Source organism: Cryptomeria japonica, chromosome 11 (genome assembly GCF_030272615.1).
Source record: "Cryptomeria japonica chromosome 11, Sugi_1.0, whole genome shotgun sequence".
NCBI lineage: Eukaryota > Viridiplantae > Streptophyta > Pinopsida > Cupressales > Cupressaceae > Cryptomeria > Cryptomeria japonica.
Window position 1 is genome coordinate 671,282,654 of NC_081415.1, and position 15,355 is coordinate 671,298,008.

Sequence of the window (15,355 nt, forward strand, 5' to 3'; positions counted from 1 at the left end):
GACATTTAAAGTTGAAGTTTATTTTTATTTTTATTTTCTAAATCTGTTCTAAAAAAGGTTAAGTTGTCATATAGGTAGCCCCATAGATAGTTTTGAGTGAAAGAGATTTTTTTTCACTAGAAATCTTACATATAAATCAAACCTCATTATAGTTTTTTTGAAATTTTACATTTAATGGTTTGGGGCGAAAGAGTTTTTCTCAGAATTATATGTGCACTATTTTGTTGACTGAAAAGTGTGACACAACTCTATACTATTAGCCTAATCTTAAGAAAGGGTGTGAGGGAGTGGGGAAATGGTAACTCAATTACCTATAAATGAATCTATTAAAAAGTGGAATATGAAGCTCCAACATGATGGAAGGTTTTTTCATGCCAAACACAACCAATATTGTGTTTAAATGACTTCATGTGAACATTTGAATCCTTAATTTTCTCAAACTACTTATCAAGTTAATTCTTCTTTTCATAATTTTTTTTTTATCAAGAGGGTTGACCCCCCATATAACCCCTCAGAGCTTAGCTCTACAGAGGACAAGGACCCCTATATAAACCCTCAAGATGACTGATAAGGCCCGAACAACCTACCACTCACTAAATTGATGCAGAGAGAATATATCTTAAGACCTACATACCAAAGCCAAAAACCCATAATTAATCATCCATTAAAAAACACTAAAATGAATATTTAAATAATACAAATCAAATTAAAATATGATCTTTAATATTGTGTCATAAATTTTGAGGAATCATTATATACAATTTTATCCAAAAGAAAACTTCCATCTAAAGTCAATAATTAACTTTCTATTTGATTTATCCTCAATATTTGCTAACATAAATTACACTAAAAAAAAAATATGTCCGTTAAGAATTATTTAAACTCTAAAGGCATGACTTATCTCCATCGAGTGGTGATGTGGGACTTGGGAGTTTCCAAACCCGAATATAAAGAAATAAAAAAACCCAAATATAATAATAATAATAATAATACATCTATATTTAGTTTATATTATTATTATAATAATATCATTGTCTAAAAAGTTTCCCCTATCCAAAGGAAGGCGTACATGCCAAGCAACGTAACCACAAATCCCCAAATTAAAAATACGCCTTTGCCCTTCTTTTTTAACATAAATTTTAAATTTAATGCAGGCAGAGAAAAATCATACTCACTCACTCGGTCACCGACTCTTTTTATAGTTTAAAAGGGAGACACAACATACAACCCCAAGAAAAAACTAGGGGGAGATAGACAGACAGATTTTTTTTTCAGTACAACCAAATCAAATCAGATTCTCTAACAGCTTTTGCTGCAGATGACGGAAACTATGGTGATAGAAAAAGAAGATCAGCTGCTCGTAGTAATTCCCTGCGAATTTATTCATCACAGGTATAGTACAAGCAGACACTAGACCTTAAATTCTGTGTATGTTGCTAGGTTTTCTGAGTAGAAAATATGCAGAAAGTATATATTTTGTGTGTATATATCATCAATATGGCTGTAAATATCGGCCGTCTTTTGTGTCGTGAAGTGTGCCGTCAGAAGATGGATGGAGCCACAGCCGTCCCTGCGGCGACCACCACTCCTCGACGGAAAACATGACGGAAACGGACTTCGAAGCCGCTCAGCAGCTCCTGCAATTGAGCAGCCAAAGCTTCGAGTCTACGGAAGATGACGGAGAAGACGCCAGTAGTTGTGTGGCGAACAGGAGGACATTTCTGTCTACAAACGATAGGGCCGTGCCTAGAAAATCTCGGTCAAGTGCCGTTACTGCGGCTTCCAGGAGGCGTCAATTGACGGCAAAAGATACGGCTGACGGCGTTAACGGAGGAACACGGCGCCGTTACAAGGCGATTTCTTATATTTATGACATAACGCGTCCGACTGGTGCGGGAAGAAATAGACGGTCCGTCAAGAGACGGAAACTTATTGCTTTCTTTTGATCTAGGATTTTGAAGACTTCAAAAATGTATATTTCAAATGCTGTGACTTCTGCCCGTTAGGGACCGAGTTTCCATGTAATTATTTCTTCCGTTGGCCAAAAGGAGCGTCTGCTTCCTACGTATTTTAACGCTTATTCTCTGTCAGGAAATGTGTATTCTCTGTCAGAAATCGGAAATTTTCCTCGTTACTGTGATGTATATAATATAATTGTTGGGAACTTTTGTTGATTCCATGGTTCTTATGGATTTATGGTATTTCTACGATCAATATATTTTAGGATTTGTATTTAGTTTTGTGTGGGATTGCATTAGAGTTCATAACAGAACTTTGAAATGAAATTTACAGCAAAATGGATTTGAATCAAAACTTTGAGTTGAATTTATAGCTGAACTTTCTTATTTCTTGAAGATTTCAGCAAGCTTTTCAACTTAGAACCAATTTTTTAGTAATTCATGAGCAAAAGTGCTCCCAGAACCATGAATCTTTTTAATATTATATTCATTCTTAAAAAAAAATTGGATAGAGAACTCTTAAACCGATTGGTGAGGCATATCTAAAATGTTACATCTCAAATGCTTGAGTGGATAGACATGTTTGCTTCATGTGATTTGCTGTGCTTCATCAGAACTTTTGAGGAATAGACTTAATGTGACAGTTTAAATATAGAACGTTAGTATTAGGGTTTTCTGTGAATAAGGTTTTTATTAATGTTTTTTAATATTAGAGTTTTTAATAAAATATTGTAATTAAGGCTTTTTTAATATTTTTAATAAAATGTTATAATTTTCATGGATTATGATTTGTGGAATTTCAAAATTAGATATATGTTTATATCAATTAATATAAGATTCTAATAAGTATTTTGTATTGAAATACAGTAATATATCTAAAATGTATATAAATATTAAATTATGAGATGAGAAGTTAAAATTAAATAAGTACTGTATTTTTAAAATGTTTTAATAATATTTAATTTAATATTATTAGACAAAAGATTTTGTAGAATTAAAAATTAGTGATTTCGATTTCTGATTTGAAATTTTTTTAAAAACAATTATATATATTTTGTATCTCTCAAGCTAAAGCTATTATTTGAAATTTTTTATATTAATGATGGAGTCAAGTAATATAAAAAGATGTTCTACAAAAATTACTAAGGAAAGAATAGGCTAGTACTATTGAATTTTTTCTTTAAGGAGATAAAAAAGATAAATAATCTTTTGAGTGAAAAGAGGTTTTTCCAAGCTTTATCCTAGAATACTAAATTTCATCATAAATAGTAGTCTTAAATTCTTTAAAAGTTTATTGATGACTTTATTTCAATTTAGTGATCCAATTTTAGATTGTCTTAATTTAATTATAAGAAACATTTATTTCATCAATTTTTTATGATCATATTCTATGAGTCAACAAATGAATTGGCTAGAGAAGGGAATTTATCTAAATAATAAGATTATGTTTCAAATAATTTTAAATTTTAAAGTTGACAAATCTTTATTCACATCTTTAGGATTAATTCAATGAATTAGAAATTATGACTTGAATTTTTAATTTTGGTAGATTACTCTTTTTTCTTTTTTTTTGGCTTTTATGTCTTGCAATTTTTCATTAGAGTAATATTTAAATGATATAATATAACTAACTAAAAAATTTAACCTAAGACTTATCTAACACCAATTTTAAAGATAACCATAATAATTATAAATTTAATTATAATAATTTATTAAATAAATTTCAAAATTTTAATTTAATCTAAATCATTGAAAACTCTTAAAAATATATATAATATTATAATATATCTTACTATTTATAATGGAATCTCATTTCTCAAAATAAAAATTAAAATCAAATTTCAATACATATGATTTTAACCTACCATGAATATATTTCTAAATTTCAATTATAATTCAAATGATATTTGACTATTTCTGTTTCTAAATTATTGCAAGTACTTCTACTAAGTGGCACTTGCTTGTAATATATGATTGCATGTTTTTTGTGGCTTGCAAAAATGAATATTTTTGGTCTATTTTTCAAGTATCTAATATTCAGTTTTGCAATTAAGAAGTTATTGTTTTATGTTATGGGTGTTGAACATTTTTCTATGGGTTTCTATAAATAAATTAAAAATTTAATTGTATAAAAATTTAGATGTTAATGATATATTTGCATCAATCATATCTATTGAAATATCCAAACATTATATATATATATATATATATATATATATATATATATATATATATATATATATATATATAAAATTGATCACTTTATGAATAATATAATTAATTATTTTTTAATAATTTATAAAAATAAATATTTTTATGTATTTCTCACATATAACTACTAATATTTAATCTTACAAACAATAAACAAATCTTTTACTATAACAATATAGATACAAAAGACTATTAATAAATTTAAATTATTAATACATCATTTTGAAATCTTCATAATAAGTTTTAAACATGTTAATCCTTAAATATCTTTAAATTTGACCAACTCAAATTGACCAGGGGTTTAAATCCACTCTTTCCCTATTAGACCCCATTTAACTCCACATCTTCAAAGGACATTTACACGTACACCTCTTTATTAGGAAGTAATGACCGAGCAAACTTTTAAATGTGCATTTCATGTCAAGTACTTTTTGGCTCTTTGGGAGACCATGCTCTTTGTATGGCTGGCTTATTAAAGAAAGACTCTTCAAGAGGATCTTGAGATCTTTGAAAGTTTTCCTTTTGAGATATTTTTTTTATGTGATGATGGTCCTACTTTCCATATGTGCTTGAACCTCTATTTCTTCCTTGAAATTTGCCACTCTTAATGGGGACACGCAATGCACATGACTTTGACAAAACATTCCAATTTTGCTCATCATTAGATGTAGCATATGGGCATTGATTGTCTCATAGAATAACTATTTCAAAAGGCCTAAAAAAGGCATCAAATTTATTGCCATAATCAACCTAAAAACTAATTTTGTTTGTATCACTATGATTGACTATGATGCAATTTGTGCCAACAATCTTACACACCTAGAATTTCTTATCTAAGAACTCTTATGCCCAAGGGTTTGAAGGGTCTATAAGGTTGTGATATATCTCTATGATAGGGATTTGACGATTTAAAGTAAAAAAACTAAAAAAAATTAAAATTATGTAAAAAAAAATCTTTTTTAAAGGAAAATTAAACATTTAAGTATAACTTTTAAAAATATATGTTAGTTTTTCATTAGAAGAGTTGTGTAAAATTTTGCATTATATGTATATATTATGATTTTTTTCTAAATTTTTTTATTATAAACTTCAACAATAATCATAATTAATTATTTGATTATTCAATGTAATAAGTTTATAGTAGATGTGTGGATTTAATTTATATTATTCATTACAAGTAAGTCACTTTTTGTGAGTTTTTAATATTGAAGTTGTAATAAAAGTGAATATCATATTAGATTTCATATTAAGGAACATTAATCTTAAGGAGATTGTCCTTTTAAAGAAGTCAATTATAATTTTTTAATATTTAAATAATAATATTTTGTATCTATTATATTAATAATATTTTATAGTTAAAGTCTTAACGAATGACGCTAAAGTTTTTTTCTAGTCATATTTTGGAGTAATAATATAATTTTAGTGGCTTTTTAGAACTATCCAACGGATCCTCTTTTGTCCTCATAGTATAATGGTAAACAAAAAGTGGTGAAAGTAGTGGATTACTTACCTATTTTAATTGATGTCTCTATTTTGGTAGTAGCACTTTTAAAATATTCTCAAATAGTTGTTTATTTTCTTAAGCACGTTGAATCACTATTTGAAGTAAAGTGGGGTTCAATGCACTAATACCCAAGGCTTAGACATATATATATATATAGTTATTAGCTTCCACATACCTTCAAATATATTGAGAACACCTCCAAGGTTAAGTGAAACCTTTTAATAGGTCATTTGCAATCTTTAACGCACTAGTTAGTAGTTAATACCAAGAAGTTACTCTTTTTGTATCTTAGAGATGAGATAGTGCAACTATGGGGAGGTGGAATTATTTGTTGTTTGCTTTGAAAGAGCTAGTTGCTTCATAATTTATGAACATGACAATAAATTAGAGTGCCTACAAACTATATACATGCTAGCTTAGTAGCTTCCTTCTTAAACTATATTTGAGTAAAAATACAACATTTTCAAGAAGAGCTTGTTCACAAGAGTTATGGACTGATACAAGTTTCCTTCCTTTATGAACATTTTTTAAATACATTCATTAACACAAAATTGGAAAGATGCAAATGAATACTAATTCTAGTTTTTTGTCCAATTTACTCTAATCCTAATTGAACATATCTATGGTTTTAATAGGAGAAGAAACTACATGTCAAGTCCTAAAATCACTCTTTCAAATCCTAGATCTTTTCTCTACCTTTAGGGCCAATGGTTTGTCTTAATGAAGCTAAATATAACATCATATATAGACTCAAGATAGTTAAGGCTAACTCTGAGGGTGGATATATGTCCTACTCTTTGATCTTAACTTAAACTTAGAAGGGTGTTATTAGAGGTGTTCCTTAAAAGGTATTCAAATAAAAAAACAGGCAACCAAAAAAACAACAATAATTATACCCAAATTGCACTTAACCCATAAAATTGTTATAAGGTCAAGAGTGACTAGTTGCAATGACCTTTCTTTATAGCGGAGGAATACTCTTCACATGTCTTAGCACATGATTATAATATAATATTTCTTTGAGACGTTTTCATTTTTTATTACACAAACATTGAAAAAGAATGAATGTGATAAATAGGATATTCACATTAGTTAAGTTTTGATTTAAGGTTTTCCTTAGCTTTTGACATTGAAATATGAACAAAACATGTTAGTCTACTCCTATTTTGTATACTACTAGTGATATTTTTTTATATTTTAAGATCATGTGGAGGGTGTAATTCTTCAAGGTTGGTGACTTATTAGGTCACAGAGTCACATACAATCATTCAAATATCGAGTTCAAGAAGTTGCAACAAAGATGTGATATTGTGAAAATATATCTAATTATTAATCCTTCATCAAACTCACAAATTCTAATGCAAAACTATTGGCTAATAGATTTGTTACTATAGTTTAACTTTGAAAATTGACCCTAAATGACTAATGAGCAATAAAAAATGAACCAACAGTTGACATTTTTTTAATTATTGAGCAGTTTTTTTCTACATTTATAGATGCAACTCCCTCGTATGATAGAGTTTTAAGGTTTTCGGTATTCTTTTCACTAAACAGTAAGAAAGGCAAAGAAAAACAACTACAAGAAAACTAAAAATTTCAAATTTCACAATACAAATAAGAGATAAATTCAAATATTTATCTTTTCAAAGAATAATGTATAGCATGGAACTAATGTCTTAATAAAAGAAACCTATCCAACAAGATAAAAAAATTCTCCCAAAATGATTTTCTAGCTCACAAACCAAAAGAATTACTCTAACTTAAATCCATATTTGCATAAACTTCAAGAAGAAAAATAAGATACATAATATCAAAAAAATAGATGTATAAATCATTATCACATCAACATCAAAGAAATTACAACATAAGAAATATATATCCAGCACACAAACTAAAGATAAACTTCTTTATTCATGTCCAAAATTATAAAACACACACTCTTCAACTTCTATACAAAAATGTATCAAAACTTTTAACCACTTTTTCCTTAAATTAAGAAAAAATACTTTCTTTTACCATTAGTAGCATGCATATATTTTTCAATTAACAAAAAGCAAAATGTTATATTTTTTTTTAATATTTTGAGAAACATAAACACTTTTATATCCTTTAGAGTTTTTAGAAAATAAATCACTAGGTTTTCCTCTTACTATATCTCCTTCCATATCTTCTTTGTCCTGTTTTGGAGACTATCATGACACTAGAGTTTTTTTGGTTATGAGAAGTTACCCAAAATTTTAAGGCACAAAACACCCTTATGGCTAAAGCAATATGTTTATCCTTTGGTATAATGACATTTCTTATTCAAATATTCCACATAATTATGCTATTCCAAATACTTTCCAATTTGTTTTGAAACGTCAAAAGATGAGGAATGAAATGAGTGAGAGAAACATCAATCTTACTAAGCCTCCTCATAAATTCTACATTAAAAATATATATATCAAAGATTTTTTTAGTCATCGCCTTGGAATTCTCCCTAATAGTATCAACATCATTGACCTAAGAGTTATCTTTTACTTGAACATTTGAATTTATTGATGACTAGTAATTTTGAATTTGCATCTTAGTTGGTTGTAGTGATTTTTTTAGTGGTCAATATGTGTCAATTGGTTAATAATTAAAATTTGGGAATCTAAATTTGGCGAATAATTCAAGAATTAAGGCAACTTCAATTGCCACATTTTTATAAAATTTCATTTTAGTAATATTTAAATCGCCAAATAATTTATTTATTTTTTAAACTTTACTCAAATATTTGCCACAATATTCGTTACAGGATTAGATTAGATTCACCTAAATTTTATATTGTAGAAATCTAAATTAATTTGCCAATAATATATCACAAATATGGCATATTTAGAATGAGAAATTCTTGATAGAAAGGCACTTGGAACAATACGGTTGTGCCTAGTAGCATTGGTGGCTTTCAATATATCAAAAGAAATAACAACGATAGATCTAATGTTAGAATTTGATGAACTATATGAAAAATATCAGCTTCCAACATTGAATTTCTTACAAAATGTTTATTTAATATGAAGATGTCTAAAGGTGGGTCTATTTATAGTCATTAAAATGAGTTTAACATGGTCACTATTAGTTAAGTTTTATAAGTAACATTTGATGACGAGGTTAGGGCTCTTTTGATTTTGTGCTCATTAGAAAGCTAAAATAGCTTGGTCATGGCTATAAGCAATTTTGTCTTTGACTCAAACACTTTAAAGTTTAATGATGTTGTTAGTGTCATCCTTAGCAAGAAAATGCGATAAACAAGCACATGTGATACATCAAGTAGTTCTTTGACTATGGAGAACAAGGGAAGGCAAAGGGAGAGAGGAAAGAGCCCAATGAATCATGGGAAATATAAGAAGGGAAAATCTAAATTTAGAGTAAGGCTAGAGAGTTGGCATTATAGAAAGAAATGACACTTGAAGAAAGATAGTTTGTCTTGAAAGAGAAAACAAGGAGATGGACAACAAGAAAATAATAAGGAAGAAAATATAGCAAGTGATGTGTTGCAAGATGTGTTAATATTTTCTTTAGATAATATTACCGATTCTTAGGTGTTAGACTAAAGGGCTTCATTTCATGCCTCACCCCAAATAAATTATTGTTTGGACTACGTTCAAGATAATTTTAGACTTGAGTTTATTTGGGTGATGATGAACCATGCAAAATTGTTGGAAATGGTAAGATACATATAAAATTATCAAATGGAAACCAATGGTTGCTAAAAGAGGCGAGGCATGTTCTTTACTTAAGAAGATTTTTAATTTCAATAGGACAAGTGAGAAGTGAAAGCTACATAGTTAAATATGTTGATAATTCATGGAAGGTCACAAAAGGATCATTGATAATAGTAAAAGGAGAAAAGGATGAACCAGTAATTTTGATTTTTCTATTTCCTTAGCTTACACAAGAACATATACAAGACTATGGAACCATATGCATGGGTACATAAGTGAGAAAGGGATGGCGATTCTCCATTCCAGGAATTTATTACCATTTTGAAGTGAATTGATTTGGAATTTTGTGAAAATTTAGAGCTTGTGCATTCAAATGCATGTGGACTAGCTCAAGTATCATCTCTTGTTGGGTCTTATTATTATGTTCCTTTTATCGATGATCCAACTAAAAAAACTTGGAATCATTTCATTCACAAAAAAATGATGTATTTGATATTTTTGAGAAATAGAAAGCTTTGGTTGAGAATGAGACAAGAAATAATTTGAAGTGTCTCAAAATAGATAATGGGGGTAAATATTGCAACCAATAATTAGATAGTTATTGTTCATAGTGTGGGATTCATAGATAAAAGATGGTTCCAAGAGCACCACAAAAAAATGGTGTGTCTAAAAGGATGAATATAACAATCATGGAGTGTGCAAGGAGGATGAGATTGCATGCAAGATTTACATTATAATTTTGGGTAGATGTTGTGGATACTATTGTTTACTTAATAAATAGAGGGTCTTTAAGTTCATTAGATGGTGGTAATATAAAGGAGGCATGGATGGGTAAAAAGGTAGACTACTCATTTATAAAAAACTTCAGTTTTGAAGCATTGTCCATATTGACATAAAAAATAGAAAAAAGCTTGAGATAAAATCTAAGAAGTGTACTTTTGTTGGATATGGAATTAGTTATTTTTTATATCATTTATGGGATTATGAAAATCACAAAATCATTAGGAGTAGAGATGTGATATTCAATGAGAAGGTCATGTACGAAGATCAGTTGCAAGGAAAGAAACAAGAGAGGGAAACATAGAATATACAATGCTTGATGAAATCCCAAAACAATGTAGTCCAAAAGATGGTAGAAAATCAAAATATTCAACAACCAGAACAATAGCAAGTACCTCAAACTCCTACAAGAAGATCTAGAATGATAAGTAGACACCCTGGATGATACTCTCCTTCATTGTATTGTATATTGTCGATTGATTTTGGTGAACCAAAAATTTATGAAGAAGCAATGTAGGTAGAAACCAATAAGAAGTGGGAGCAAGGAATGAAAAAGAAAATAGAATCTTTGATACAAAACCAAACTTGGGACTTGGTTCATTTGCTTGAAGGTAAAAGAGCATTTTAGAACAAATGGGTTTATAAGATGAAGGAAGAAGCTAGAGGAAAAAGGAGGTACAAGACAAGACTTGTTGTAAAGGGTTTTGCACAAAAGAAAGGCATAGATTTTGATGAAATATTTTCTTATGTTTTTTAAAATGACTTCAATCAAAACTATTCTAAGTATTGTGGCTACACAAGACTTGTATCTTGACTGGTTAGATATACAGACTACTTTTCCCATGGAGATTTAAAGGAAAAAATCTGCATGCAATAACCATAGGGATATGAGGTCAAAGGTAAGGAAGACTCAATATCCAAGTTAAAGAAGAGTTTGTATGGCTTTAAGAAAGCACTTCGACAATGCTATTTGTGATTTGATAGTTTTATAGTTGAACAAGGTTATAATTGATGTCATTAAGATCGTTGTGTTTACTTTAAGATATTGGATAATGGTGGCTATATTATCCTTTTATTACATGTTGATGGCATGCTTGTTGTTGGATCTAATATGTAGCATATCAATGAGCTTAATCGTAAATTAGTAGTCATTTAGTCTGAAGGATTTGGAAACAACAAAATAAATACTTAGTATGTGAATAACTAGAGAGGAAAAATTATACATTAACATTATCTCAAAGTCAGTACATAGAGAATGTGTTGAAAATATTTCAAATGTAGGATACAAAAATAATTAGTAAACCTATTCTCAGTCATTTTTAAATTGACTAAGGAGATGTGTCCCAAGACCCAAAAGGAGATGGACTACATACACAAGGTTTCATACTCTTCAATAATTGGCAACTTGATGTATGTCATGGACACATACCCTGTAGTATTTCATCTACTATACATATCACTTGCCAAATGTGAATCAACATATCCCTATAGAGTAGAGTTGGAACCTCCAAAACATAATGTCTAGATAGTAGTACCTGTCAAATACTTGAGAATCCACTTTGCAACATTCCAATACTCTTTTCCAAGATTGTTCATAACCTACTCACAACTCCCACTACAGGTGGAACAATAGTTAGTTGTATTTCACAATTGCAAATTTTTTGTGCACTTTCAACCATAAAAGTGGTGTATGTTTCTGCTATAGAGGCTATTAAAGAGATCATTTGATTATAAATCAAATATTGCACATGTAGTGGGAGTTGTGAGCAAGTGTATGAACAATCTTGGAAAAGAGCATTGGAATGTTACAAAGTGGATTCTCAAGTATTTGACAGGCACTACTATCCAGACATTATGTTTTGGAGGTTCCAACTCTACTCTATAGGGATATGCTGATTCAGATTTGGCAAGTGATATATATAGCAGATGAAATACTACAGGATATGTGTTTACTATAGGTGGAAAAATAGTTAGTTGTATTTCACAATTGCAAAGTTTTGTTGCACTTTCAACCACAAAAGTGGTGTATGTTTCTATTACAAAGGCTATTAAAGAGATCATTTGATTATAAAGGTTTATGAATGAATTGGTAAGTTAGCAAGCTAATAGTAGGTTGTATAGTGATAGTCAAAGCGGCATTCATCTTGCAAACAAATCAATCCTTCATTCTAAGACTAAACATATATTTCTAAGGTATCATTTCATATGATTAGTTTTAGATGATGGATAGTTGAATCTAAAAAAAGATACACACTATCCAAAATCCTACATATATGTTAACAAAGATAGTAAGTTAAGAAAAATTGATTTCCTACTCAATTTTTATTGGCCTTCAAGTATAATGGTGGAAATGAGAAGCAAGCCAAGTGCAAGTGCATCAATTTGGTGGGAGCTACTAGTGAAGCGGTGTTACTCCACGATCAGTCTCCAAGTGGGAGATTGTTTGGTGTGGAGCTTAATTAGTATCTAAGTGGAAGATTGTTGGTATATGGTGACTAATCATGTTGTTGGGCTTAAATTCTGGTGACTTGAATAACCACATTTTCTCCCCATATTAATTATGGGGGAGTTCAAGGGGTAGAATCCCTATTGCAGGCCTAGGGGCTCATCTGCCTGGCAGAGACCTGGGGACAGAGTCCATCGTAAGAGTCTAGTGGAAACACCTCTAGCAATGGTTGTTGTGAGAAACACCCTGAGCCAAGGACTCGAGACAACACTCCTGAAGCAAAAATTGTCCATTATTTAATAAAGGAGTTGGTTGTTATTTTGGTATGTAATTTGACCTTTGTAAATTGTTAGAAAGGCTTAATAAAGTGGCTGTGAAATGTAAACATTTGTGAGATTTTAATTTTCTCTTTGTTGGATAATAAATGAAAGTGGATGATTATTTCTTTGTGGATGTAGCCCACATTAGGTGAACCACATTAAATTTGTGTGTTATTATGATTTGTTATATTTTCCTCTTTTATTTTGTATATATTTAATATTGTTTGTTGCTCCATTCTACATAAACACTAATACCATGACCTCATAGTATCTATCATGACTAAGAAACCCCTTGCCTTGTCTAATTTATATCTTTTCACAAATCAATATAGGCTTAGCCCCTAACAAAGAAAACAACCCCCATGATTTGAAAGAGCTAGAAGTAGCATCAAACACACATAACTAAAATAATATACTAAGAAAATGCCTAACTAAATAGAAATCAATTCAAACAAAAAGTAGGTCAAAGGTTTTGATGATGTGAACTTACAAAATATCACAACCCTCCAAACTAGTTGTCATAAATAAAGTATTTACAATAAATCATAGGAAATCTCTACATATTTACATATTGACTACATTGTTGAAAGTAATAATAAATGCTTGTAACAACTCAACCCAATGACACCAAGGTTAGAAAAATATAAAAAGTTTCTTTAACTAGCTAGACAATTACTATAGTTAATAAAAAAGAATTTTAAATGCTAGCTTTTGCATGGGGTCATTTCCATCCATTTATAAGATATTAATACAAATTATCCATTTTTCCCACACATAGAGTCAACTTGAATCACGAGACACAAGTTCTATAAATTAATACCCGATCCTTGTATTTTTATACACAAGATTTCTTGTGGACATGGATGTTCCTATATCAATGCTCAAATGTGTGTAGGAAAATATCCTTTGATGTATAGGATGCTCAAATATACATGTAGGGATGATTTCCTAGTGTCTTAGAACTTCTTTTTAAATATGTCATCTTAGGCATTAAATTGAAATATTTTGTCAAATAAAGTTGACAAGTAACAATTTGAGTTTGTGCATGACTTAGAATAAGTGAAAATATGTTTGAATTTTGAGGTTAGGATTGAAGTGTGATTTTGTCCCCTACATAGAATTACACCCACAATCTAGTTCAAATGAAGAAAATGTGTAAAATAAGATGTTTCTAGATCATTGGGATTAAAAGGTTAAAGTTTAGTAGATTTTTTTATATTTTATTGAAACATACGAACAAAATATAAAGAAATGAATATTGTGAGAACTTATATGTAGATAAGACCTATGAGAATATAAATGAGTGAGAAAATAAGAAAAGCATGCACCTTTCAACTTGAAAATGAAAATAAATATTCCTTATATGATTGACCTAAGTTAATTAAACAACAAGTAATAAATGAAACACAAATCAACCTAGTTTAAATGAAGTTGGTAATTAAGGGTGGATGATTGAATAATTAATGTTAAGCTAAAAAAATGAACGTGAAGGAGGGTGGTGACCAATAACCAAAGAATGGTGTCGAACAAATGAGGTTGTAGAATATTCTTCATAATAGACTTAGAAATGATGGCTCTTTGTCAATGTGATTGTTTGGAATTTTATGTTGGACCCTTGCCTTGTCAAAGGACAAGTTTGTAGGACTAGGATAGATTCACAATCATAGCTATTTCCTTCTACTTGGAATTCATCCTAGCAGTTTGTAGGGTTCAATACTATAAATTTGTTGAATGTATAGTTTATGGCTTGCCTTGTTTAAGAATTGAGGACTAATAGTATTAATAAATACCTTGTTAGGTTGTCACATAACTAAGCTCAGAGGACACATATTGGTCAACCTATTGAAACTAGGCAAGCACCTAAGATGCAATTTTTTTACTTGTTACCAAATATAAATGTATCACTATTAATTGCTTTCTAAAATGAATTATTATTATATTAAGAGATGATTGTTCGATTGCCCTTTTTCATTCCTTGGGGTGAATGTGTTGGATGTCTTTAAAGACTAGCATATAACATCAAATTGCACCAAAGGTGTGTTTAATCAAGTCAAGGTAAAAAGGTAAAGATCACTTGACCAAGATTTATTTATTTATTTTTGAGTTGGAAAAGGAAAACTCATGACCACAAGCACCCTATCCCCGGACAATCCCCTCTCTTCCCACCCAACATCGTTAAATCGAAGTGACAAACAACTAAATAGAAGCAAGTGTATAAATAAATATGACAAACACATAAATGAAATAGATATATAATAAATGTGAATAGATATAATAAGATTAACTCTCTAAGAATATATGTAACAAATAAATAAAGAAACTAAAAATACTAATTGTATTTCTGCTTTGTTCAATAATAAAACTAAATAAGAAATAACATGAACAGACACAAACCCTACAATTTCTTCAATAAAAAATAATGAATTTACGAAATAGCAAATTGATTT

At 29.6% G+C, this 15,355-nt stretch overlaps 1 protein-coding gene across 1 annotated transcript; it reads left to right on the forward strand.

Annotated features, from left to right (window-relative positions):
• Positions 1-1,163: 1,163 nt before the first annotated feature.
• On the forward strand, positions 1,164-2,174 carry LOC131070700 (uncharacterized). The gene is made up of 2 exons (XM_058006305.2): positions 1,164-1,392; positions 1,535-2,174. Exons 1-2 carry the CDS (start codon positions 1,319-1,321, stop codon positions 1,944-1,946), a joined length of 486 nt encoding a protein of 161 aa, XP_057862288.1. The 5' UTR covers positions 1,164-1,318; the 3' UTR covers positions 1,947-2,174.
• Positions 2,175-15,355: the final 13,181 nt, after the last annotated feature.